General features: G+C 48.9%; 2 protein-coding genes across 7 annotated transcripts in view; both read right to left on the bottom strand.

The window, feature by feature from the left end:
• Positions 1–10,087, bottom strand: part of LOC147244569 (calpain-15-like) — an 11,471-nt gene extending 1,384 nt beyond the window's left edge. For 2 of the 5 annotated variants that reach the window (XR_015110145.1, XM_086185611.1), the window contains exons 1-14: positions 9,867–10,087; positions 8,848–9,029; positions 8,528–8,720; positions 3,939–4,914; positions 3,283–3,491; positions 3,018–3,201; positions 2,633–2,856; positions 2,431–2,556; positions 1,833–1,985; positions 1,442–1,603; positions 1,145–1,365; positions 875–1,014; positions 464–642; positions 1–52 (exon numbers count right to left, since the gene is read on the bottom strand). The exon at positions 1–52 is cut by the window's left edge. Coding sequence is in view for 3 of the 5 variants with exons in the window: in XM_086185611.1 (XP_086041737.1) it covers positions 1–52; positions 464–642; positions 875–1,014; positions 1,145–1,365; positions 1,442–1,603; positions 1,833–1,985; positions 2,431–2,556; positions 2,633–2,856; positions 3,018–3,201; positions 3,283–3,491; positions 3,939–4,914; positions 8,528–8,688 (2,787 nt within the window). In the remaining 2 variants the exon portion in view is untranslated. Of the gene's footprint in view, positions 643–874; positions 1,015–1,053; positions 1,366–1,441; positions 1,604–1,832; positions 1,986–2,430; positions 2,557–2,632; positions 2,857–3,017; positions 3,202–3,282; positions 3,492–3,938; positions 4,915–8,527; positions 8,721–8,847; positions 9,030–9,866 lie in introns of those variants that run through there. The other 3 variants (XM_086185609.1, XM_086185610.1, XR_015110146.1) reach the window with 3 other exon arrangements.
• A 1,324-nt stretch (positions 10,088–11,411) lies between these two features.
• On the bottom strand, positions 11,412–17,723 carry amdhd2 (amidohydrolase domain containing 2). 2 transcript variants are annotated; one of them, XM_086184547.1, is made up of 12 exons: positions 17,583–17,723; positions 16,147–16,325; positions 15,939–16,075; positions 14,855–14,994; positions 14,700–14,754; positions 14,096–14,308; positions 13,915–14,003; positions 13,072–13,216; positions 12,566–12,673; positions 12,294–12,362; positions 11,717–11,818; positions 11,412–11,633 (listed from the first exon to the last, which is right to left on the bottom strand). In XM_086184547.1, exons 2-12 carry the CDS (start codon positions 16,227–16,229, stop codon positions 11,554–11,556), a joined length of 1,221 nt encoding a protein of 406 aa, XP_086040673.1. In that variant the 5' UTR covers positions 16,230–16,325; positions 17,583–17,723; the 3' UTR covers positions 11,412–11,553. The 2 variants fall into 2 exon arrangements, with proteins under 2 accessions (XP_086040673.1, XP_086040672.1); XM_086184546.1 differs by lacking the exon at positions 17,583–17,723 and adding an exon at positions 17,351–17,576.
• Positions 17,724–26,426: the final 8,703 nt, after the last annotated feature.

The following is a 26,426-nucleotide window of genomic DNA, read 5'->3' as shown; positions in this document are numbered from 1 at the left end:
GATGGAGAACCCGGCGTTCCCCTCCAGCTGGGACAGAACCACCAGAACCTGTCTGGGAGAGAAACAGACCTGCCTTCACATCTACCGACTCCAAAGCATGAAAGCTGTTTTGAAAAAAAAGTGTCGCCGCCATTTTGTTCTGAATATGGAAGTAACGCAGAACGTCAACAGAACAACAGACAAGGAACACGTGGAGTCTTTAAGGTTCTTGATGGAATACTGCCTTGTTGAAGCTTGTGGTCATCAATTTGCTGGACGGTGCGCCGGAGCAGACACGGTAAGAGTCACACGAGAACCTTTGATAAAATAAAGCATGCATTTTAAAACAATATCGCTGAGTAAAGACAGAATTAATTTGGTATTTATCTCGTACTGTGGCACCAATCGGTTCCTTGTTCCGTAAGTTTCAATCGACCCATGATTTCGGTAATTTGCCCGTCGTCGATCATGTGGTGACATGAACCTGTGCAGGGGAGGAATGCTGTCGACGGTCTTCAGGCTGCCGCGTGTCGACACCACGTTGAAGCTGTCGCTGCAGTCACAGGACACGTGCAGGTGATGTCTGGGGTGTCGGTTCTCCACCATGACAATAAGCCCCGCCCAGCCGTGAGTCAGGTAGTAGCAGGTCATCCCTTCTCGGCCCTGGGGACAGGAATAATGTGCCAAATTATTTTGTTTTAGTTTTCTGACATGATTTCCTTTAAATTTACAATATTCTCAACCAGCCAGATCAGAAGTTTGTCATTTACGATTATTAATTTATGAATTCTAAATTGTTTTCAAAGTTTTTAGAAAAACAGCGGCTCAAACGGCTCCTCAGGAACCGTCTGACGCGCCAGCTTCCATCCAGATTGACAGCTCCAGGTAGCCGTACCTCATGTCTCTCTCCTCTGCTCTCTGCCAGCTGGATGATGGCGTCGGCAATGATGGTGTTGGCGGCCGTGGCATCTTCCACGATCACCAGTCTGGAGCTGTAGACCGCCAATATGTAACCTGGCGCCTCTGATAGGCTCACTGAAACACACGTTGACATGTTTCACTTGGAAAACTCACAAAATAGAAGCTGCAGTGTTGAGATGGTCGGCTCTGGTTCTTCAGGCTGTTCAAGACAGTTTTCCATGGCTGCTCATGAGATGGTTCTTACTTGTCCCCTTTGTCTCGGAGATTTGCCAGTGGTTAAAAGCACAGCACAGCGCCGCATATTCGCCTGGTTCCAGCATGATGTCACAGCCCACAAACCTCCGGACCGAGCGCCGGCTGTGGGCCAGCAGACGACCCAGTGACAGAGTACCGCAGCTGTCGTAGGCAACGCGGAACAGCAGCACACACAAGTCCAGCAGGTGACTCTCCGCCGTGTCCCAGCGCCTGAGGAGGCAGCAGAAGAAGAAAGCCTCAGCACTGCTGCCGATGTACGTCCTGGTACTGACGGTGTCAGACCTACCTGCTGCCCTGCTGGAACAACGCCAGCTCCACCGACGTTCTCTCCAGAACCGTGATGGACACCACCGTCACTGGGACATCGGCTCCTTGGGGGAAAACCCCTGGCACCCGAACCTCCTGCCAGTCCGAGTGGATCTTACAGATGTCCACCGAGTCAAAGTACCTGTCAACGTCAGTCTTTGTGAGGAAATTCATCAACACAATGTCATCTTTCCTGAACCTCCACCTGAGTCTTCAACTACAGCTCCAGGGTTTCATGTTCTGGGGACAACCAAACGTCTACCTGTGCGTCTATCTTTGGTTCTATCAGGGAGATGTTCTTTGACCTGATGTTTTCCACCAGATGTCATAAATCACATATCTATTCATTGCTCTGAGTTCTCTTGGTGAACCTGATAAAGTCCCAGAAGTCCATCCAGAACAGGCCGTCCTCGGCTCGCTGGGTGCAGAGCTGCGTCTTTAGGAGGAGAGGCCAGTCTGGCCAGTCGTCTGCCCAGGACCCTGTCCAGGAGAACCGGCCCCATGGGTTCCTCAGCTGCAGTAACCTGACACACATCAGTTGTTTTTTTTAACAAATTGATGTCATTAAGAAATTTAGAAAGGTGTTTTCATGATGTGCCAGGGAAGGAGATTTCATGTACATAAAATTACATGGATGCAAGCAACTTATCTGGGAATTCTTCTGACCAACCTGAGAAGTCTGGGATTGCTAGCAACTGACCGGTAATGTTGGCCATAAGACCGGGAATGCCATTGATGAATGCTCCTCCACTAGCCGGAATACTAATAACTGACCGCCGGAGGACTGCTGTTGACTAGCCTGGTCTCAGCTACCTCATTTAAAAGAAAGTGAGATCGAACTTTGCCAGTTTCCCAGCATCCTGAGTCATTAAAACTGCATCGCAAACTTAGAAAAACCTGACACTGATGATTTGTACCAAAACAAGCGTTCCTCCCGCTTGCAAACGTCAACAGAACCCGAGCGCTCACCTGTTACCGTCCACATCACGCACATCAAGCACTGAGTAGGCGTGTCGTGGCCGTAAACCCAGTGACTCGTACACTGTGTCATCCACCTTCATATTCCCTCCTCCGCAGGAAGCCCCCATTAGGAAGCTAGCACAGGAGAATCAGGATAAGCTCAAACCCAGAACAGTGACCCCCTCAGATGGTTCCTGTTGCCAGTACTCACCCTGCTTCTTTGGAGCTCAGCATTTTGGCCCAGATGAGGTCGGGGTCGATGGGCTCCTCTTTGGGGTTGGTGGCGCTGACCTGGAGAGCCAATGACTCACAGGGGGCCCCCGTCAGCGTGGACAGACCCTCAATGGCACGGCCGGCCTGCAGGGCAAAGTAGGAACCGTGCAGCTTGGCCAAGGCCTTTTCGATTAGAGCGACCCAGAGCTGCTTCCTCTGGGCCTGGCGAGGACGACAGAATGAGAAGACCAGAACAGTCAGCTGTTGTTTCACTGATGTTTAATAAAAAATATACTATCACGTACTGACTTGTCATTTGTTTGGCGTCTGTGGCTTCTAAAACGATCTATCACAGGCGCCAGTGTTTGTGTGGTGAGTTTCACCTGAGAGAAGAGAAGGTGGCCGCTCTCGTCACACGGCAGCATGTCGTCCACCAGCACCGTGGTCCACGAGCCGTCTTTACACAGACGCACCTGATAGGCTCCTTCTGAGCACAGCGATCGGGTCACCATCACCTTCTCCACCAGCTCGGCTCGTTCAGCCAGAACCGCCAAGGCGCTCAAGAACCTGCGTGAAGGAATCCGCAAGGAATTGGTGACACATTTGAAACAACAAACAACAGTAAAGAGTTTCTTTAGTGAGGCTCACCAGCAGTTACCCAGAAGTCCCTGCAGGATGTCAGATGGGCGCAGAGTGTGGAATACAGACCACTTGACGCCGCGCTCTCTGACATGGCAGCAGCTGATCTCTTGAGGGCGAAGCCACTTTTTCACTCGATGTTGGACACTGTCGTCCACGGGGAAGCCCACTGACGTCGGCCCTGGGGGGAAGCTGTCGTCTACAAACGTCACAGCATTCTGGGAAGGTCAGAAAGCAGGTAGAAGCAACTGCACCTGGAACTAGGATGTGAGCTAACACACTTTGGTTTGCTTTCACAGAGTGACAACTGACGAGGGTTCTGAGTTTTTGAGTTCGCTTTGACAGTGAAATCTGCTCATCTAAAACGGTTAATCAAGACAGTTAGTTAAAGGTGCTGTAAGTTTGAAAACAAGCTAGCAGCAGGCCAGTTTGCCTTGTAATACCACTTTCTTCCTCAAGAGGTGGTAACTGTCGTACCATCCATCTCACCCTGGAGACCCTGAGAAGTTCTGACTGTCAGAAGCTTATTAAAGATGTTTCCCTGCTTCCACAGGTGGAGGTTATGTGAGGTGCTAGCTGGTTTTCAAAGACACAAAGTGCTCCAGTAATATGAGTGTAAAAACGCTTGAAGAACCAGGAAGTTGTGTTCTGAGCACCAGACGAACCTCCCTGCAGAAGCGGAGGATGTTCTCCCACAGCTCTTTGGCCCGACCTTCATCACTCTGTCGCAGCGCCTCCACTAGCCGGCTCTCCTTCCTCCTCGGGCTTGGTGCCGCTTTTAGCTGGGCAGCACGTTGCTGAGGAGTGTGGCAGGCCAGGCAATGATTGGCTATGAGTTTGTTGATGAGTGTGCACGCTGGACACGCCCATTCCTCCGTCCTGTTCACACAGGGTGAAAATGATACCGAAGCATCCGCTGCAGGTGACATTTCCTCTGTGAGGATGCTGAGCCGCCGGCCAGGCAGCAGCTCAGGTTGGAGGGATGGATGTGAGAGCACTGAAGGAGGCGGATTCTGTGATTGGCTACCAGTGTCTGGAGGTGGGACCTCTCTGCGACTGCAGGGGACTGGGATGTTGTGGCCAGAAGGTGGCGCATTGACTGCTGACGAGTCTGTGTAGGGTAAACTCTCGCCCCTGGTTGATATGGACAGCGATAGCGCCGCAGCAACAACGTCTGGTTGTTGTGCTCTGGACTGACTGCAGATGTCGGGCTGCAGCAAAGCGTCTACGGGGATTTGCGGTAGAGAAAGTTTGCGTGGTCCTCCACAAGCGGAGCAGGACATGGAGGTAGCTGTGTTCTGCAGTGTGCACCTTAAGCAGTCCCAAACCAGGCTACTGGCAACAGCATCTTCCCGGGACGGTGAAAGGGGAGGCCGGAGCTGCTCCACCAACAAGTTACAGGGTCGATCCCGGGGTTTGGTGTAGCCACACAGGGAGCAGGCTAGGCTGTCGGGGGAGTTGGCCAGCGTACAGCGTGGGCAGGACCAGCAGCCAGCCTCCTGCCGACACATCCAGCGGGTGTCAGGTCTCTGCCGGGGGGCCTCACAGATGGAGCAACGTGGGGCCCCGGCGGCATTCAGAAAGGTGCAGCAGCCACACGCCCACTGGCTCCTCTGCATGGGCATCGAACCCGATGAGAAACTGGAGAGAAAACAGATTGGTTGCTCGGATGTTTCTACATAAGAAGGATGGACACCTGGCTCCACCTCCTCAGAAGACTAAACCTGACCTGGACTCATTCACATGTTCATCATTTAGAATTATGATTCTTCTTCTGTTAAACTTTCCAAACATCTATTGTCTTCTTTTCTTTATTTATGTATTTTTAAAAACAACATTTCCAACACTTACAGGTGCTTCGTCTATGAAATGGCTTTTCGAACCCCCCAAAAAATGGCAGCAGCAACATTCCTTTCATCGCCCATCAACCATAAAATGTAACTTTGCCTTCGTCACTCAGATTCAGATTCCTTTTATTGCCATTCGTGTCACACACATAGGAGTTTGTTTTGACGTTAACATGAGTGCATTCATTCTAAAGTCACTAAAATGCAATCCAGAATCAGAAATCCTTTATTAATCCTTTGCGGGAGATTGTTGAATTATTAAGAACCAACTTGAAGTTTGTGTCATTGCTAACAGCTGGAAACATCTGACTGAATCGTCCAAAGAAGGTCAGAGCGTCTTCTTTGCCTCGTTAAAGTGAGCATGTGACCAGGCGCTACACTGACGCACTGCTGCTTGTGGTACAAAGTAGTATTACAAGATGCAACGAGACAGCGCTCGCTGGCTAGCATGCTAACGACAGTAGATATCTGCTACATAAAACACAAACGTTATTTTTCACCTTCAGTTGATCATTTGAGTTCGGGTTCAAGATTTTGAATTAAAAGCCTGCACAGTGTCTCTGTTCGTGCCTCTGCGCCAGTGAAAGCTGCAGGCCAGAGGTATGAAACTTCCATCCATGCTGCTGCAACGTGAATTCCCTCCCAGAATGACTTCCATGAAATCGAGTTGTACAGGCGAATTAAACTTTCATGAGGCATTCAGGAACAGCTGGTGGTGGGGAGTTTTCTGGGATTTTGTTTTGTTCCTCCCTGATGGCTCCAACACTCCTGGAGCACAGGTACACCAGGACGTCTCACCTTCCGCACGTTCCCACATTAGAACGTTCATGTTCCCACCCAGATGATCTGAGCTGCTGTGTGTGTGTGTGTGTGTGTGTGTGTGTGGGGGGGGGGGGGGGGTGGTTGGGAATGAGGCCGTAGGGGCCGGTGGGACGTCTGTCGGGGGGGTGGCCCATATTCTCTAAGTAGCTTGGCATCAAGCCTAAAACCCCCAGCTCTCTCTGAGACGCTGAGCTGACCGAGGACGCATGAAGGAGTGATTAATCTGCTCGGAGAGCTTCCATTTTGATTGAGTTTTCTGTGTTTTTTCTTTTTTAAATTACTATTATTACTAAAATTGGCCTTTCTGACCGCTGTATGAAGGCTTACAAATTATGAATCAAATCTTCATTACTTGTCAGGAGCTTGTATTCATATGAATCTCATGGTAAAACATGGAAATGATTTACATGATATTTCAACTGTTTAATTCAATATTATGTTATCGGATGTTTTAGCCTAATTGATTCAATGTATTTGGTGCTTGGTTTTATTCATAATAATCTCAGTTTATCCATGTAAAACATTTTGTAAGCTGATCCTGAAGGCTGCAGCAGAAACAGTTGAGTGTGTAAATGGAGCTGCTTTAACAGTGAGCAGCGTCGGCACTTTGAGTCAACAAGACAACAGGATGTTTCTCTGTTGCCTTCATGTCGTTAGAGTTTCTGCCAAATCTCAGCAACATTTGAAGTTGCTGCTGAACTCATCCTCATCCTCCATCTGGGTGGAATCATTATTCATCTCTGGAAAACAACTCCAGTGTTTGTATCTGCATTTATCAAACGTAACGTCTGCAGACCTGAAGTCCCTCTGGAAACGTTTCCAGACGTCGGCGGGTCAATCAGGAAGGCGTTACATTACGTTTCCTGTCAGGGAGAAACTTGACTCCTCGGGTCAATGAGGCAGCAGCATGGACTCATACGGGACCGAACATCGATCCGCCACAGACGCAGACATTTCATATGAAGCAATGTGAAGAATGAATGGCCGCATATTTGACCTAGAAGGTAGAACCTCTATCTAAAATCTAAATGATCAAAAGCTCATTTGTGTCACACGACTGCTGTTACTGACCGGCCAGAGGAGGCGCCATTGAGTGACTGTCAGCGTTCACCTTCTTAGTCAGAACCTATTTAACACTGTTTTATTGGGCCTGATAATGAATGTCGGTATCTTCATCCCGTGTAGGGCGACATGATGCAAGAACAGGGATGAAGGGTCAGGGATGAAGGGTCAGGGATGAAGGGTCGGGATGAAGGGTCAGAGATGAAGGGTCGGGATGAAGGGTCAGGGATGAAGGGTCAGGGATGAAGGGTCATGGATGAAGGGTCAGAGATGAAGGGTCAGGGATGAAGGGTCAGGGATGAAGGGTCAGGGATGAAGGGTCGGGATGAAGGGTCATGGATGAAGGGTCAGGGATGAAGGGTCGGGATGAAGGGTCATGGATGAAGGGTCAGAGATGAAGGGTCAGGGATGAAGGGTCAGGGATGAAGGGTCGGGATGAAGGGTCATGGATGAAGGGTCAGGGATGAAGGGTCGGGATGAAGGGTCATGGATGAAGGGTCAGGGATGAAGGGTCAGAGATGAAGGGTCAGAGATGAAGGGTCGGGATGAAGGGTCATGGATGAAGGGTCAGAGATGAAGGGTCGGGGATGAAGGGTCGGGATGAAGGGTCAGAGATGAAGGGTCGTGGATGAAGGGTCAGGGATGAAGGGTCAGGGATGAAGGGTCATGGATGAAGGGTCGGGATGAAGGGTCAGGGATGAAGGGTCAGGGATGAAGGGTCAGGGATGAAGGGTCAGAGATGAAGGGTCAGAGATGAAGGGTCATGGATGAAGGGTCGTGGATGAAGGGTCAGAGATGAAGGGTCGGGGATGAAGGGTCGGGGATGAAGGGTCATGGATGAAGGGTCAGGGATGAAGGGTCAGAGATGAAGGGTCAGAGATGAAGGGTCGGGATGAAGGGTCAGGGATGAAGGGTCAGGGATGAAGGGTCAGAGATGAAGGGTCAGGGATGAAGGGTCAGAGATGAAGGGTCAGAGATGAAGGGTCGGGATGAAGGGTCAGGGATGAAGGGTCAGGGATGGCGTGCCGGGTTTTATTGTCTCCTTTTTGGAAAATTCTAGTGACGCGCAGGTGAAGTTTTGCTTGTGGACGATTAAGAAAGAGAAAATGTTGCTGCTGTCAGGAGGAAGAAAGAAACCGAGGAAAGTTGCTTGATTGGTCTGGTGTTTATATGAAGGGCAGCTGAAACAGGCAGGAAGGATAAATGTGACCTGTTAAATAGCTCATTGGCTAAGCTATGCTAGGCTATCAGTGGTGTTAGCACCTGGTGGTGACCAGTAGCATCACGTGATGCAGTGGACTATTTGATGCGATCATAATCCCTGTTCTTTATTTTCCTTTCAGATCCTCAGACCGCCAGCATCCCACAGAGGGCTTCTGTTGGCGTGATGCTCGGTACCTCGACCCTCCTTCCTGGTTAGCAGAACTTGAAAGACGATGATGGGTCTTGTAGTTTTCTCCTCCCAGTCAAGACACAGCCAGAACTGTGACAGACGAATCTGGAATCATTTGATTCTGTCTTACCTGCGCTCTCTGTGCCTGCTGGGTCTGGGGAGCTGCCGAGGGATGAAGGTACTTTGGCTGCTCCTCAGACACCCCATGACAGGGGAGGGCGGCAGAGCGGCGCCCCGGGGAGCAGCATCGACATCAGGCTCTTCAACTAGGGAGGAGGTGGAGCTTCCCATGGTGCTGGAGGAGGAGGCCCGGTAACAAACTCCTTCAGCAGATCAAACCAAGAAAAACCAATTATTCTTCTTCTGAACAAGTGAGCGCTCTGCCCTCTAGAGGCAACAGTGAGCTACTGCATCATAATGGAGCAGCGCTCCCAGTGGGAGGAAACTCACCTGCTTCGATGAGCGAGTGACCAGTTGAGAGCGAATTGATACCCTCAGCTCACGCTAGGGAAGTTAGCATGTTTCTGTCAGTCAAGGTGGACGCCCCAACTCTCTGGTCAAATGCTGCCCTCTGTTGGTTTGGAACGTGATGTATGAAGCGCTAGGTTGTTCAGATGACCGTTCGATTGCACCTTGAACATGGAAAGTGAGGAGAGTTACCGGGGTTTCGTTTGACTGTGATTCAAATGCAACAAATCACGATGGGGATCAGCTGACTGAGAGCTCCTGCTTTGTTGCGTCCATCCGCAAGACAAGAAAACAACTTGAAACTCTCATTTTAGTATCAGCTCGGTAATGAGAACCCTCCCAGTCAGTGGCCAGAGAGGAGAACACTCAAGATCACTTGTTCCCTCCTTTTAATTATTTAGAGGTCACCACTTACACATCATTCCACCAATGCAGTTATTTTTAAATAAAATATGCAGTCTCAAAAAAGTTGGCTCTCCCTGAGGCAACGCTGAGCCCCGAGGGAGCAGACACTTCTGATAAAGCAGCATTTTATTTGAAATAGTTTTCGTCAAACTTGACTCTTCTGTTGTTGAGCTCTTTTGCTTTCACGAATAAATAAATAAATAAATGTTTGTAGAGCCTAAATGGCCTGAAGGAGGACACAGATCTGATGTTCTTATTCTGGCGTCTGCTGTCTTCAGCCGTGCTCCCTTCAGTTTTGTCCTTGACGAGGACTCAAAGTCTCCCAGACAACCTCAGAAGCTGCTTCAGCTGCTCGAGACGAGGACGCGCTGGCCAGGACGCCGATGTCCATCCCCCACTGAGACACAAACCTCAGCAATTCTAAAACTTAACTGGTTTGACGGGTTTTTAAACGTCAACCACTCAAATGAGACTTTAAAGAGATCACGCTGCAGACGGATCCTGCTGATGCTGAAGTTCAGGAGACTTCAGGTGAGCGGGTGCAGAGCAGCTGCTGGCAGGAGGACAACAAAGATCAGCTGATGGCTGGGACTCACCGCACCAAGGAGAAGAGCCGCCACCGCCGCCGCCGCCGCCGGGGAAATACACAGATGCTCCTCAAACCTCCCTGCATCCTCTCTGCTGGAGGCTGATCTGCATCGTCACCACAGCCTCCCCCATCACCACCAAGCTGCTGGGAATAACCTGCTTCCTGTTATGCTTTTCAAAATAAAATCTGCAATAACCAACAATTGCTGCAACATTATAGAGGAATACAAACTTGAAAATGTAAAGAACGAATGAAAGAAAATAAATACATAGTGCTTCACAAGTGATTGTTTCTCAGGGTTCACGGCCCAGGGCCAGGGTCTCCCGGGGCCCCCAGTCAAATTAGCAACATTTGGATTTTGTCCTCAAACAAAGAAAATCCCCCTCCCCATCACTGATGTGATCAGTAAATAGACAATGCTAGTATCACGATCGGCTCCTCAGCATTTAGGAAAAAACATCTTGTTCTTTTTACCAATTTAGCTTTTTTTCTTTACTAATTTCAACTCAATTTTACTGACAAATAAAATGATTCCCATTTTGTGCCAAAAATTAAACAAATACACAAGAAAAAAAGAACAAAAATATGACCGTTAGCAAGAAACTATTACTTTCTCCCTCAGTGTTTTTTCATAGAGGTCAAATTTATTTTGAAAAGCTACAACGTATATGAATCATTCAAACAAACGTAAATGCACATACATTGAGTTAGCAACAAGGCTACCTTTCCACAGCAGCCCCTCTGTTGCATCTCAGATTAGCATTTTGAGGCAGATTGAGTGTTTTTTCTCTGACTGACGTAAACAACCGCAAAACTGACTTCTGGATTAAAGGACCTGGATTTTCTGGGACAGTTTAGCTGCTGTTAGCACCTTCAGGTGGATTGAAAGACAAATTCCAGATTTGGGGTGAAATATGATTTAACAACTGGTGACTCCTGAACAGGAACACAAAAGAAGGATCGTGAAATTGCTTTTGAAATTCACTTTTATTGTTAAACTCTCCTGCAATCTCTACTTTGGCAGCTGTATTTATGACATAGAACAACTGTAAATGTGCATATATCCCTGTTCTCCGTTCTCATGAACAGATCACGTTCTTATGTGTTAGAAATCTTCAGTTCCTTTGATTAAAAAGCTTTGACTGCAGCTCCCAAGGTGCGCCAGAAACATCTCGTCTTGAAGCGTAAAAGAACTCTGCTAGCAGGTAAAAGAAGCTGAACGTGGTTGCAGAACTTGCAGCTTAATAACATTAATTTTGTATTTGCTGTTCCTCTTCTGACTGGCTCCACCTCAACAGTGACGGCAGCTGAGGCTCATGGGTAGCGTAGTACTTCAAGGTTTCCTCAAAACTGACAGAAATGGAAATAACTTGGCGGGCATGAGTTTAGAAGATTGTATGTTGAGTAACACTGAGGACCCAAATAAAAGAAAAAATATAAAAAGAAAACATGTTTGGAAACAGAGGCTCCTCCCATATGGCGAGAACAGCTGCTGCGAAATGTAATCCCTCCTCCAGTTCTTGTGGATTGGCCTGATGTTTGCTGCTCACTCTGTCAGCGTTGATAAAAAAAATACCTCATCACAGCCTGAACGGGCCGTTGGAGGAAGACCAGCTGTTCTGTTCCCCCTGACGTGGTTCTGTAGGAGAGAACGTTCCCTGAAGGCACCACGGATCCCAATGGCGAGCTCTTCTTCATGGTCCTTTCCTCCAGACTTCCTCTCCAGAAATATAGGTGGCTTTGACATTGAGGGCGTCGTCCAGCAGGACCAGGTCTGGGCGAGGAAACAGGATGGAGATGTGAAGCAGCAGCCGTTCACGGAATGCTGCAGGAATGAAGGCGGAGCTAAATCCTGACCTGCGTCGGAGCTGTAGTCCAGGTTTCCCTTCTGCCGGCTGATTCCCAGCAGCTGAGCCGGGTGGAGTGACGCGGCTTCCAGCGCTTCCTCCACACTGCAGCCTGCACAGAATCATTCAGACAAGATGTCAGAGGTCGTGCGGCAGGAAATTACATCACGTCACATTTCCGTAAGTCTCAACAAAACTGATGGCGAATGATGACCATGCAGCCGACTTCGCTGTGCGGTGAACCTGAAAACCTTCAGCTTCAGACTCATGAACTGAACTCAGACAAACAAAAGGAAAGAAGAAGGTAAAATAAAGCTGTTTTTAATTTGATGATTGCACTGCAAAATGGCGGCATGCCTGCTGTGAGTGACACTTCCTCTACGTGTACACACGGGTGGTAAAACACGTCATCTGATGATTCTTAAACAACGACCATCCAAAGAAGTGGCCAGACTTGTTGCCAAAAAGATTTATGGTTTTATTTTCATGTCCCGTTTGCATCATTTTATTTGTGATGTTCTTTTAGAAAACCGGCTGAATCAGGATCCGCTGGACGTGAGACAGAAACCAGATGAGCCCAAACTGACCTGAGGCCTGTCTGAAGTGGCGGACACACATGTCCATGGTGGCGATGCTGCCGCTGAGTGTCTTGGTGCCTAAAACACAAAAACGCAGGTCCACAAACAGATAAACGCGTGTGTTGAAGACAAGTCAGTGTGTGTCGCCTCATTTGAGCGTCGCCGCGTCCTCACAAGTGCTTGAACGACAACACAAACTGAGGTCATGAGGTCGAGCGTGGCGAGACAGGAAGCAGTAAATTGACTGGGATCTGCAGGACTGAGCGCGTTAACGTTGCTACCTGCCACGTAAGCGTGAAGACCCTGGATCTCGATGACCTGCTGACCCAGAGTGTGTCGACCCGGAGGAAGACCCATCGCCGTGATGGCGTCGGTCACCAACACCAGACCTGGAAACACATCGGGTGACATCAGGGATACAAATTCATTCACACGCGCATCTCGACCTCAAAGGTCCACTGGTGAAAACCCCCAGGGTTCCTTAGTGAACAGGCATCTTTAATCTCGACTGTCCTTCCATCGGTGCCGTGCAATAAAACCGATACAGTGACATCTCGCCAAATCTTCATGGTGTTGCTGCACCAATATTCTGCCACCTCACATCGATATGTAATACACAGGAAGTTTGTATTTTTACGTGTCTTGGGTACTGCAATACATCATGAAGTCCTATCATGAGGTCCGGGTACCCAGCCTGAGCAAGAGTGGTCCGGACCTGGTGAGTATTTGCAGTATTTTACTGCAACTGCGACCCCCCCGGACCAACAGAAGCGCTGGGACCACCCACCTGCTGGGTGAGCGCGGTGGGCGATCCGTAGAGCTGCAGGGTTGGTGTGGATCCCGTCAGCTATCATCCCATAATAGACCGTCCTGCCCGCGGGAACCCGATCACTGGTCAGCAGACCCACGATACCTGGATCCCGGTGGTGGAACTGGACCGAGACGGAGAGGAAACACAGGACTGACCAGAAGGTCTGAGAAGCAGCAAATCAGGCGCCGCAACTCAGACCTTCAACCGTCACGTTTAACAAACACAACACGCATCAACATCATCACATTTCCAAAGGACGCCATCATTCTTTGGTGTTCATATTCTCTCTCTTTATCTCCTCAAGTTCTTCACAAACTCCTGAGGGACAAATCTGGCCCCTCAGCGGCCAAATCAGCTGATTATAAGAGTTGAACCAATTAGTCAGCGGGAGGTTTCTGGCATCAAATATGGCCCCCGAACGCCATCACACGGTTTAGCTTCCCGCCTCCCTGGTTCAGTTTGGTTGAATCGAACCCAGGAGTGCAGCCGAGGCCCATGACCAGCTGCCCAGTGGAAGACGCCGTGTTTGACCCTTGCATCAGAACTTTAATCCTGCCGTCACTGACCAACAGACATACCCGTTTGACTGAAACTCTTGGCCACATGGGGGCAGCAGGCACAAGTGATGAAGACAACATTGACAACAGCTGTTTTGTCCTCTACTGGCTCTGCAGCTGCTAAACGCTCCACTGTGTTCAACCAGCTAGTCGCTAACGGCATCTGATTGGCTGAGAACAGAGAGACTCAGCCGCCACCGCCCGACTGTCACTGTAATGGAGGCGTGACAACATCATAACTAAGAGGGCATGTGTGACTCACGGGCAGCATGGCGTTGAACAGGTGTGTGATGAAGGAGGCGCCGTGCTGAACAGCCTCCTCAGCCTGGGAGAGGTTGGCCACGGAGTGTCCTGCCAGAAGGGAGCGGACAAACCCATAGGGAGTTTGTGGGATTTTATATTATACTGAGCTAAGCTAAGCTAAGCTAAGCTAAGCTACTCACCTAGCGACACCGTGATGCCCCTCTGGCAGAGCTCCCTCACCACTGATTGGCTGTTTTCCAGCTCGGGAGCCAGTGTAACCATGGCGACGTTGTCCAGGCTGCCGTAGACCTCCATCAGGTCCCTTAGGCCTCCGGACAGGAAGTTACGGAGGTACTGCTCCGGGTGGGCACCTTTCTTCTCCATACTGATGAACGGACCCTCAAGATGAACGCCTGCAGAGACGACCACACCAACAACATCTAGATTCTCTTAGGATTGTTGTTCCTCCATCACTGTGAACACACACACACACACACACACACGTCCAACCAGCAGCTCTACTTCCTGCATGTTTACTGAACAACACATTATTTTCATTGTCAGCTGAGGAGGTCATGTGATCACAGGCATCGGTCACACCGTCAGCAGCATGGTTTTAGATCAGCTTCGGTGGGACGTTAGAATGTAGGCTGAAGAACAATCGATCTGGTGACATCATCGGCGAAAACGCTTCCGTTAAGTCATGAATTGACCGAATCGAAGCTGAATTCCCGCTCGCACAGTTACGTTTCATCAGCTGGTCAACAACACAAATTTATTCTTGTTGAGAAAGAAACACCTTACCAAGAACTCCGGCACCATGTTGTCCTCCATGATGAACTTTGACCTGAGGAAGGACCTGCAACATGGATGCGGTGATGACGTTAGCAGGATTATGGAGTAAAAGTGCCAGCTCGGTATTTTGTCTTCCTGTTTTCTTGAGCTGGAGGCGTTCCTACCTTGTGGTAGACGGCAGGAGGAGACGTGACCAGAGTGGGACAGAAGGACGTCACGCCATGTTCCAGGATCTTTTTGGCCACGAAGAAAACCCCACCGCTAACGTCGTCAGAGGCCAGAGAGAAGTCGATGCCGTATCCTCCTGGAGGGAGACCACGCCTTCAGCCATGTTTACAAACCTGCAAAACCTTCTGACCCATCCAGGCATTTAGAGTTTATTCTTCTAGACTCAAGGGAAGTTCTCAACGTCGTCTACTTTCATTCCTTGTAAAAATAACGCACATTAAATGATGGTGTTCCCTCATGGCCAACGGGAGTTCCTCAAGGCTCCGTTTATGAACCAACTGATGTTTTAATTTACATAAAACCAAGTTTCTGAAATGAGTTCACTGTGACTGGAGTTGTCAGACCTCAGACTCCCACCCTGCTTGCTGCCTGAGTGAGGGATTCTCAAGTTGCTGTGCGACACCAATCAAACGTTACAAGATGGTTGATCAGGGGAGACCAGTACGTCTGCTCTCCATATTGTCATGAGAGCACACAGACGGCGAGACAGGAAAGGAAACTTCCTTCAGGAACTCCACGCCGCCAAACACATCTGCTGAGGCTTCCAGTGTCACAGCAGCGGGATCAGAATGCCTGATCGCCATCGTACTTGAGGTACAATGAAATTAAAAAGACAAAGGTTAAAATACAGAAGAGCTAGTAGGAGGTGGGATGAATCAATATGTTGCACTAGCGCCAACATGTGGTCAGTGCCATACTGCACCGGGGTTACACTTCCTGTCTAGACACTGAAACAACAAGGTCTATCGGAACCATGTCAGGGACGGTCTCGGACCCTGATCAGAATAAAAAAAAAATACAACTTCTCTCTGACGGCTGGAGAGCCAACAGACGACTGATTTGTCCACTGGAGCCCAGGAACGCTGGACCCGGAACCAGCATCACGAGGAGCCGGATCCACTCTGGCGTCCTCTCACGGAAACCTCAATACGGACAAGTAAACACACTCCACCTTGTTGGGAACCAGCTATGATCCATCTACTGTCAACAGTGTGTGTGTGTGTGTGTGTGTGTGTGTACCATTGATCTGTACATCTATGAAGCCCGGCGCGATGATGCCGCCTTCACAGTCCACCTGCTGGTCGGCGTAACCCTGCTCATCAAAAAACAGCTTCTCTGGATCAAGAATTCCTCCCTCTCGTACCCACAGGTCATCTCTGTAGACACACACACTTTGTTTGTTCTGTTGTTGCGTGTGTGTGTGTGTGTGTGTGTGTGTGTGTGGTACCTCTGCAGCTTGTGGTCTCTCAGTATCCTGCAGTTGATGAACTGAGTGATGGGAGCGTCTGACACAGACTTGTTGGACGGCATGTTTGTCCCCTCAGAGGACGAGAGGAGACGCTGCAGCGCCACTCCTCCGCTCGGCTTCGGAGGACACAAGAGCAATCAAACCTCCTTCTTCTTCTTCTGTACACAAACAGGAAGCGGATCCAAAAGGTAACATTTCATTAAAACAGTTACTGACAGTAGATTTCTTCTGCTGGCACACAAAGGTCACGTTGAAGAGTTTCCTGTAGGCGGCACCAGAAGTCCCCGAAGTCTCTGAGTGCATCAGGAGTCAAACTGAGTCAACTGAGCCGATGGTCTCTACCCAGGTGGTACACAGCAAGTAGAGTTTTCAGCTCTATTTTGAAATTTGCGGTGAAGACTACTGCAGTATATCCTGATGAACTCATTTCACCACCCAGGAATCGCGAGTCTTTGCTGATATTTGGCCCTGCAAAGTCTTGGAGTCAAAATCATCCGCAAAAACTCAAGACAAATGTAGAATGTAGAAACGCTCAGTCAGAACCAGGATCTCAACTTGAGCCTCCTGCATGAGGACGCGCGGCTTCACTTCACCCCACAGAGGCGAGTGAGAGAGCTTCCGTTCAAGTAAAAGCAAGTCATCATGATGACCTGTGACCCTGACGAAAGGTCACTGATTGTTAACTCGCTGGTCTGAACTTTGCCTTTTTAGAGTTTTACCTTTGCTGAACCAGGAATTCATCTTCTCAATTAACACAGAGAACCTGAAACCCTCTTCAGACAAACTAGTGTTCTTTAAACTGGCAGTTGCAGCTGGTGTCCTTGTCTCGTCCATGACTGTGTCGCTGGGTAAACCTGTCCCACCTCAGTTGCACTTTGGTAAATGATCATGGTGCAGCAGCAGACTTTGACCCCACCTCGTCTTTATGCCTCGGTGATGTTTATTGAAATCGCATCCTATAGACCCAGTAACTATGGAACTATTATCTCTAACCTGGAGAGCGGGGCTTACTTCTGACGCCAAAATGACACGGGAAACTGTGAAACCCACATCACCAAACCGCATTGAGAAATGACTTCATTTCAAACGTTCTCAGCTCGGATTGCATTCACGGACATTGGAAGAAGAAGATGCTGCTACCGCGACAATACGTTGAGTCCACGCGTCCATTCGGCTCACTCACCATGCAAAATTAAACTCTCATTTCCACTAAATTCAAACTCTCCTAACCGCCAGCGTTCTTCAGCCCAGACACCGCAGACACGCGACAAGCTTCATTAAACTGTTGTTTTTCTAACGGGGTTCTGTTGCGTCACGTCCCGGGTTGACAACCGAATCCGTCCAGCAAGTTTCGTGTCAACAGATCCGAACTCGTGTTTGAGAGGGTTTAATGTGGTGGGACCGTCGGTACTCGCCTCAGAAGAGTTGAGCAGGACTTGTCGGAAGCGGATGAGGTCACGTGACAGGTCAGCTGATCGAGACAAAAAAATAGAAACTGCGGTTGTGGAGAGATTGGGTTTTTTTTAGCTCGGTGTTTTCGTCCTTTTGATTTTTTTGTTTTATAAAATGCTAGAAACTTCTCACTATAACTGAATACAGCGGCGCCTCGAGCCCAACTAAGGAAAGTCCTCTAACTTTCCAATCATGAGTGAAAAATCCCGGTCTTCTTCGCTGTGAAACGTGATCAGGTCATTTAACCTTGTCGAGTCTGATTCATATTTTTTGCAGTGACAAACACAGCAAACTGTTCTTAAATATTAACGAAAGTATTTCTGAATATTGTGGCCCCCTGGGTCCTGGTGCCGGTCTTGCTCTGATAAGTGTACTACCAAAGATGGCCGCTGGAGGGAGCTGGAACACCACATTCTAAACAGAACCTGCACTTGTCCTCGTCTAAACATAAAGGACCATTGCTGCTTCCATGTCTGACACTGCTCCTAGCCAGTGGTGGACAAAATACACAACTCTGGTACTTCAGCCAAAGTATGAATACTCCAAGTCAAATATTACTCCACTAAAATGTAGTACATTTGAAGCTAGTTATGCTCATTTCAGAGTGACACGTTTAGTTATAGTATTCAGTCTGTGTCAAGTAAAGAGTTACATTGCTTAAGCATTTCTTTTACAAAAATAGGTATCAACAAGGAGCTCTACGAATGGAGTGGAGCCCCGCGGGAGCAACATGCCAGAGTACGACTCCGATTGTCCTTTGTCCTCAGACAGAGACCCCCCCAGGGAGCAGAGACCCAGGCTAGTTAGCTTAGCACAGTGAGTGGTAGTGGGTGGGAAGTGTTAGCATCAGCTAGCTCAGGTCTAGGATGCTGGTGTGTCCAGCAGGAATCCTCCTCCTCCTCATCATCAGTAGCAGCAGTCGCTCTTCTAGTCCTCAACAAACGTTTGGTTCTGTTGACCCAAGTTCCAGTGGAGCTTTGGAGGTGCTGCGTCAAATCACTGCTCCCAGTCAGGAAAGTAGTTCCGGCTACGTGTCCGATTCTACCACTACAACGTCTCCTCACTTTAAACTGGTATTCATCACCAAGGTTACCACAACCCTCCTGATATTAATGCAGGCAGAGACGCAGCTACGCTAACACTTCCCACCCACTACCAGTCATTGTGCTAAGCTAACAAGCCCGGGCCTCTGCTCCTAGAGAAGTGTCTCTATCTACTTTTCTGTGTCTGGAGACGAAGGACAATAAGAAGCTGGCACTAAAAGTTGTCAGTGTTCGTTTAGCTTAAATCTTAAACCCATTTTCTAGACTTATTTATGTGCTTTTGTTGTTTTCTCTCTTATTCTTCTCACTTTGTTGATCCATTCTCGCGTTTTGGGCTCATCTGACTTTGTGGTTAAGTTTGATCCTGATCGTCTCTTAATCCGCCTGCCTGTCCTCTGTCAAATCTGATTTTCAGTGGCGCATAGAAATATTTAAATATATTGTTATAAGTGCTATGGATGCCCACAACCTCCGTCTCTACCCCCCCCCCCCGACTAGGGCAGCACAGCCCCCACCCCATTCCTGAAAGTCAACAATAAACCATGTTTCCAGTAAGCCGGATACCTCCCCAGGTCCTGCTCGTCCCCATGGAGACCACTACGAGAGGGCGTCCTCTGGCCAAACCAGGCCACCCATGAGGGAAGCCTATAGCTTCAATATGGATCCAAACGTAGATCTCCAGTGAGACGAAAGCCCCAGAGACAAAGACGGACTGACGGGAGTGGATCTCCGGGAGTCAACACCAGTAACAGTGTATTTTACAGCTCACTCTTCAGTCTTTTGTGGGACGTGACGTCAGCGTGTCCCTCTGAGCTGCACCACTGACACCATAGCTTTGTTTTGGAGTCGCCACATCTAATTCACGGCTGCTTAACTCCTGGGTCCGGGGTGCTGCTGAGGCCTTTCACGACCCCTCATTCCTTAATCTGCTGGTTTTTAGACTCTGAATAAGCGGCTGTTTGTGTGCTTGGGCCAGCGGCGGCAGAATGGGATTGTTAACTTGCTAAACGCACCCTGAGGACACCGAGAGACGATAGTGAGGGACGGCGGCCAGAGAGGTCACGGTGAAAGGTCAGCGCACTGCTCACGTGTGACAGCGTGAATGTGGGAACGGAGACCAGATGGAGAATTCAGGGTTGACCTGCAGAAACAAGAACAGGTTGTCTCTCAACGCCGGAGAGACGCGACGCTCAAAACAAGAAACAGGTCGCTGTTAAGATGTCAGTCAGCAGGATTTAGACTTGGTACATTAAACATCCCGTAGACGCTTGGTCTGATCACCGTGTCTCTGAAGGTCAAGGCAGCGAGGGCACATTTGAAGGCTGTTGCGTAGAACAGGAAGTCGTCAAAGACACGCACGCCATCAGGTGTGAAATGTAGAGATTTACGTGGAGGCGGTGACGTATCTCCGTGGGGACGTTCGTTCACACGGTCACGTGATGATCCAGAGCTTCGATTTATGCTCGGGCCGCCCCTCTGACTGCCCACAGCTGGGAACTTCCCGTCTGAAAGTTCTCATGTCTGACCTCAAATGTTCCGGGTGCTCGATGACCAAAGACGATGGTGGAACGACACCAACAGTTTTGTTTTCTTGAGGAAAGTGACAGCAGAACAGGAAGTGAAGCCTTCTGTTTCCTGTAACACTCCTGAGTCCCGTCGCACTAGATACATGATGTTCTACTAAAAAATGACTTTCACTTGTTTTCAAAGTAAAAGCGTGTTTCTCTCTGGGTGTCTGACATCAGTGATGATGTCACGTAGCAAAGGTTAGGCTCAAGATGGCGCCAGTACAGGATGCAGTGACAGAGGAGTGACGGAGGAGTGGTGGCGTGTCTTTGTTTGCTAATGGATTTGTCTTCTCATCAACCCTCCAGTTCTGTTTGCAAACAATCCAGACGACTTCCTGTTACGTGTGTGTGTGTGTGTGTGGGGGGGGCGGCACCGGGCCTGAATCACCACACAGGTGAGACGATGTGGGTACTAACCCTGCAGTCTGGGGCCCAAACATGGATTAGCATATTAGCACGTCCATTCTTGAGAGCAGTCTTATTTTTCTATTTAAAACACACCAACAAAGTTCAAGAAAATAGAAGCAGAAAGGAAATAACAGTAAAAATAGAAACTAATTTAGAAATCCAGTCTCAACAGAACAAAAATAACAGAAACAATCAAAATAAAGAGAAGTAGCAGAACTTCTGTCAAAGGCTGAGACAAACAACGACCGCACGGCAGCTCTGCTGTGGATTGTTTGTGTTTTTGGATTATTATTCTGAAACCATTTATCTCATAAACTTAAAATAATTTCTATGTTTTAATTCTGTTGGGCTTTTTTTTGGCTTTTTTGCTGCTACACACTGATGTTCAAGCACATTTAGGATTTTTCTTTGTAAAGGTGTCATGTTTGTTGATTCCTGTGTTAAAGCTGAACTCTGACGTGTCCTCAGGTGTGTTGTTGTTGTTGTTGTTGTTGTTGTTGTTGTTGTTGTTGTTGTTGTTGTTTCAGATCTTAAACGAGTCTCACCCCACCTGCTGGTGTGTAACACCGGCCTGCAGCCCCTCACGTCTCCACGACCTCCACTGCTGCCGCCGCTGCTGTGGTGTTCTAGAACACTCTGGAAAGGGGGGGGGGGGGGGGTTTACGAGAAGCGCCGCCCCCCCGCCTGCTGTATCCCTGTCTGTTTGCATTCCTCTCAGTTAATAAGTGTTTGTCTGATCCCTGGCGGGGGGTGTAAAGATCACCCCGCCCCAACTCACCCGACTGTGAAGACAACTGGTGGAGTGATGCTGCCAGGGCCGGGGTGGGGGTGGGGGTGGGGGTGGGGCACACTTTTCATAAACACTCTGCTCAAACATTTTGAATGACATGCATTTTTACATTTGTGGGTAAAAAAAAAAAAAAAAGAGAGGACCCCCCCCCCCCCCCGTCAATCATTCCGCCACCACAGAGGTTATTAGATCACATATTAAAGCCTCTCATCCTCAGTTTGGGAAGATCAGGAAATACAAGGAACAAGTGTGTCCATGTTGGCAGTGGCAGAGTCTGACCACATCCCCTGGTGATCCTCCTCCAGAGGATCCTCCTCCTGGTGATCCTCCTCCTGGTGATCCTCCTGGTCTTGAGGCTTTCTCGGTCTAACATGGACTCACGAGTCTGGATGGCTGGTTGAGTTCAGACATCTCAAACTTTCCCACAGATACTCATGAATATCCTTGACCGCTCTACCAACTTGTTGTGTTCACCACTGAGTACACCCGGGTGGACCGGCCACCCAGTGGTGAACACAGGTCACTGCAGAGAGTTTAAAATGGTAAAACACAGTCATTTGTTCCAAATATGATCACAAAATGAGCTGTGACATTAAAGTGTAAAGTGATTCATTGTCATGTGTTCACCAGCTACTAGCCATTGGGCGGACATCTTGAATTCGGCAGGAAGCCTCTACTGGCAGGACTTCTTTCAGGAATTCCGAGAACGCCAAGGTGACGCTGGCTCCTGGAGACGAGAGATGAACAACAACACTGTGCAAACATCAGTCCACACTCTCATCATCCAGTAGAAGACAAACTCTAGGATTTGAGATGAAACTTCCAAACTAGAGCTGTTCCTCTTCCTCTTCTTCATTTGGCCAGAACTCCACCGCCTGGTGACACCGAGGCAGCAGAGAGCTGTGAGAGTTTGTAAACGCCGAGCAACCGCTGGACGCTGTGGATATCTGGACATCATTCTGTGTGTCTGTAGTTTAGTGGCTCATGTGCACGTGGCCGTCTCACATGTGTGCTGAGAAACAAACGCGGCGAGGCTGAGAGAAGTTCAGGTAGAAGCAGAATCGAGGCGCTACATCAACACTCCAAGTGACGTCATCCGTCTGAACAACGGCGGCAGCTGTGTGACCCTCCTCAGCTCGACAAACAGGGTCCTCTGTGGCTCGCTGGACGGTCTGCTGCGGTGATAAAACTCACTGGCATGAAATCACAAATCAGCCAGCTGCCATGGACAGGTGCCACTGCAGCAGCCTGATAAAGAGCCAGACGTTACCAAGCGGTGCCAGAAACCGCCGACATCCCGTTTATCCCACGTCCACCCTGATGGAGTCATTAGTGGATGAAACAGAGAAACAGAGCGTCCCTTTGCTGGAGGTGCGAGGCTGAGCAGGCGGGGGGAATCCCTGGCTGTGCCGTGCAGCAAGGGGGGCCGGGGTCTGGGCCAGGCCCGAGCGGGTGTGTGGACCAGGCTTTTGTGGCGGTTGTCGCCACGGCAGCTCACCTATTGAAGGGAGAGTCTAAGATATGTAAAGCAGCAGTGTTTCAAAGGTTTCCCTCCACTGTGGAACAAACAAAGACATAAAGAAATTGAATTAAAGTTTGGAAAGCAGCGAGTAAAGAGAGGCGGAGAGAAAGCATCCTCGCTGGTAAATGTTTACGGGCCGGGCCAAGCCGCGCGCTGGAATCCCATCAGTGTTACAAATGGAAAAAGAAAGGCGTCATGAAAGACATGGAGCCGGAGGAGAGAGACGACTATGGCCTTGTTTGTCCCGAGGAGGTATTTTCTCTTCTCATTGAACCTGTCCAAGTCCCCCCCCAGCATTGAGAGGCAGGCCCAGACTTGCCTGGCCAAGGTCAAACTGTGGCCGCCAAGAATGTGCACACAGCCCCACCTGCCCCCACCTGGCACTTGTTCATGCCCCCCCCCCCTTGCTACTACAGCACACAGGTATCAGGTGACTCTACATTTCCTACATTATACTGGGTGGGACCTTTGTGGGGGGGTCACGACTGTCCAATCAGCAGACGGGTTCTGCTTGAATGCAGTAAAATCCACCGTTTCATTTTGTCGCGTTTTCGCTGGTTTTTCTTCTCTTCCAGGTGTTTTTCTTCTCTTGTTTTTTCGGTGATTACGACAAGCATCCAAGTGAAAAGCCACGCGGTTCGTCTGGATGGATGGACGAACGTCTGTGCTGCTGTCACACCTGAGAGATCCCAACCCAGCTTCTTCCTCTTGTCACACCTGACTAGGCTCGTTTCTGGTCCTTTAGTCTGACGAACCTTTCACACCAGCTTTTGTGGTTCGGACCAAACAAGGTCGCTGTGAAACAGTTCAAGCGTGGACACGTTTGAGTGCAGATTCATCTTTAACAGCACAAGTTCATGAATTCATGTCCAAACAGCTTTAACTACACAAGGTGAGCTCACAGGTGCACCGGTGGTTCTCCACCTCCAGACTTCCGTCCTACATTTAGTCAGGCAAAGCTACAAGTTTTTGGTTTTACTAGTTATTATGAAGCAAATGCTGACTAAAAATCATCTGTAAGAAACCGGAATGTGAGGCAGCCCCTCATCCCATCAGAGGAAGGGTCCCTTCTGTGTCTGGAGGACGCGCTGCTCGTGGCTGGCGTGAAGACGGGAGTGTAAGCTGAGAGTCTGTTTGGTAACTGACTCGAGTATTTAGAGACCATTGTTCTGTCACTGCAGTGAGTCACAGACCTGCGTGTTACCTGGACAGTGTAACACCTCTGAACCCTCGAACACAACAAACGGGAACATTTCTGAAGGCTGGAGGTGTTTGAGTTTCACCGAGGTGGAGCTCCAACGCTCCTTGGTTTACGGCGATACATCTGGAAAACATCCCCCATGCACACTGTATGAATTTGATTTGATAGAGGACATATCAACATCTAGAAGTGTAAGACTTCATCCAGTGTGATGCGTGTTGACAGAACTTCAGAGATGTTTCAACTCGCGTCGGATGGACTCGTGACTTAAAATGTAATCCAGACATAAAACTGATGTTTTCATGTTAAAGCCACCAAAAATCTATAATCAAGTTCTCACTCACATTGGTCTTCAAATATTTTCCCCTTCCTGCTCTACTTTCTTGTGACTTCACAATGCAGAAAGAACCAGCCACGTGTATTTACCATCAAACTAGAAGTGTTCCAGTAAGTTTGTTTTGATCTCAAATCAAGAGGTTAAAGCTCTCCTTTTCAAAGGAAAGTGGCGTCTCTCCTTGGTGCCTGTGACAGACGACACCAGTGTGCGGAGGTAAATGTTTTTGGACGGCGTTGAGGGACGATGATCGTCTCTCGGCGTTTTGCAGCCTACGGTGGAGGTTTACTTGTCGTCCAGAAACAGCTTTGTCATGATGGTGTTCTGCCGCTGCTTCATTCTTCCCTCCCAACACCTACAAAGGAGCGTCCCCCCGCCTGGTGTCATGAATAACCAGGCCCTCCCACCGTTTCCCTGCCTATTGTCTCCTTGTTGTTACAGCGAGTGTGTATTGCTCACTAAGCCTGTGATGGATGTCGGATTACCCCTTCGCTTGTGTCTCTCTGACAAAGAAGGCTTCAGCCCTGCCTGAACTGTAGTGGAGGACACACACACACAGAGGCAAACATGCAAACACACACTCAAACATACACCCACCATCATTCTGAGGATCCTGCATACAATGACCCACAAATCTTTGTCCTGACCTCCCACACTCGGAGCAACAGGGTGTTTTCATCGTGTGTTAAGGGGATGTTGACTCAGGTTTAAAAATCAGACGTGAAACTTTAATGTTGCTTCAATTATTTGTCTGACTGTCCAAACACGTTCAGCCCGTGGAGGAGTAAAAACAGGGATCCTATGGAGACTCTGGAAATGGAGGAGGAGGATTATAAAACTGACGACAACATTCCGACTGCTCAGTTGAAACTCATGTCAGAGAGAGAGAGAGCGAGAGAAACCGGGAGCGCCGATGTGGTTTATGCAGTTGATTGTTCACATCCTGCTGGGACAATAAGATAAGACCTGTTTTCACCTCCAGAGTAACGAAACAACACCACCAATCAATCAGTGCTTCAGGCTGAGTCACCTCCATGGAACAGGGAGCGGATCGTTGCTGCCCCCTCAGCCTCCCTGGGGTTCCGCAAGGTTTCATCCTGGGTCCAATATATTTTTACATCTTAAACCTCTCAAGCATCTTTGAAATAATTTTCACGAAGAAATTGACAAAAAAAATAAATTGTGAATTTTTTTCTGTCACATTCGTTCATACTGAGAATTTAACTTCTGTGTTTCCTCCATTTTTTGGGGGCTCAGTTTCACAAAAGTGAATCATATCAATTTACGTTTGGATGCCTCGTGGATCTTTCCCAACAGGTCTCCTGCACTGGGGGCAGACATCTTAACCTCTTCCTCCACAACTGAAAGGCAGTCATGTGACCTCTGAGGGTGAGGGTTATTCACACGATAGCAGGAACACAACCTCTACTCACAAAACTTAACTCGCTGTGTGTGTATACACGCATGTGTGCTGACTGCATTCTCAGCAGCAGTCGATGTACGTGTCCAAGACTAATTTCCTTTGGGACAATACATTTTTATCTTCTCTTAAATGATCTCATCTAAAGTAACAGCATGGAAAAGGTAAACTTCAGGTGACTTCCTGTCAACTGTGGAGGTGGGAGTCCACCGTCTTGTCCCTCTGCTCTTCCATGCTCAGCTCTCATATCCAAGGGTTTGTTGACTTGGATATGAGAGCTGAGAAGATCTGGAGTTGAACTGAAGATGAGAAACAAGTGAAGTTGAGTTATCAGGCTGAAGCAAATCAGCAGGTGCTGCTGAGGCCTCGCTGAGCTGCAGGTGAGTGAACTTTCACCAAACCGCCAGCGTAATAAATCTGGGGCTCTCTTGCTGCTCTACAGCCTCGACCAACCCCGGGCCCTCCGGTAAGACCCCCCGCTCCCACTCCCCAACACTACATGACAATAGGAGCAGCCGTTA

The sequence above is a fragment of the Aulostomus chinensis genome, chromosome 18 (genome assembly GCF_037954235.1).
Source record: "Aulostomus chinensis isolate RoL2024-O1b breed Wild chromosome 18, RoL_Achi_v1.0, whole genome shotgun sequence".
In the NCBI taxonomy this organism is placed as follows: domain Eukaryota; kingdom Metazoa; phylum Chordata; class Actinopteri; order Syngnathiformes; family Aulostomidae; genus Aulostomus; species Aulostomus chinensis.
Note: the sequence above shows the minus strand (reverse complement) of the source record. Positions and strands in the feature narration are given on the sequence as shown.

What these genes read in the sequence shown, in the direction of transcription:
- amdhd2 (XM_086184547.1), bottom strand. Translation starts at nt 16,229, where the DNA reads ATGCCGTCCAACAAGTCTGTGTCAGACGCTCCCATCACTCAGTTCATC. An exon ending in ACATGGTGCCGGAGTTCTTG is followed by an intron (nt 14,309 to 14,699) that starts GTAAGGTGTTTC and finishes TCGTCTCTGCAG; the next exon opens with GCGTTCATCTTGAGGGTCCG. An exon ending in CCACCGCGCTCACCCAGCAG is followed by an intron (nt 12,674 to 13,071) that starts GTGGGTGGTCCC and finishes ATGTGTTTCCAG; the next exon opens with GTCTGGTGTTGGTGACCGAC.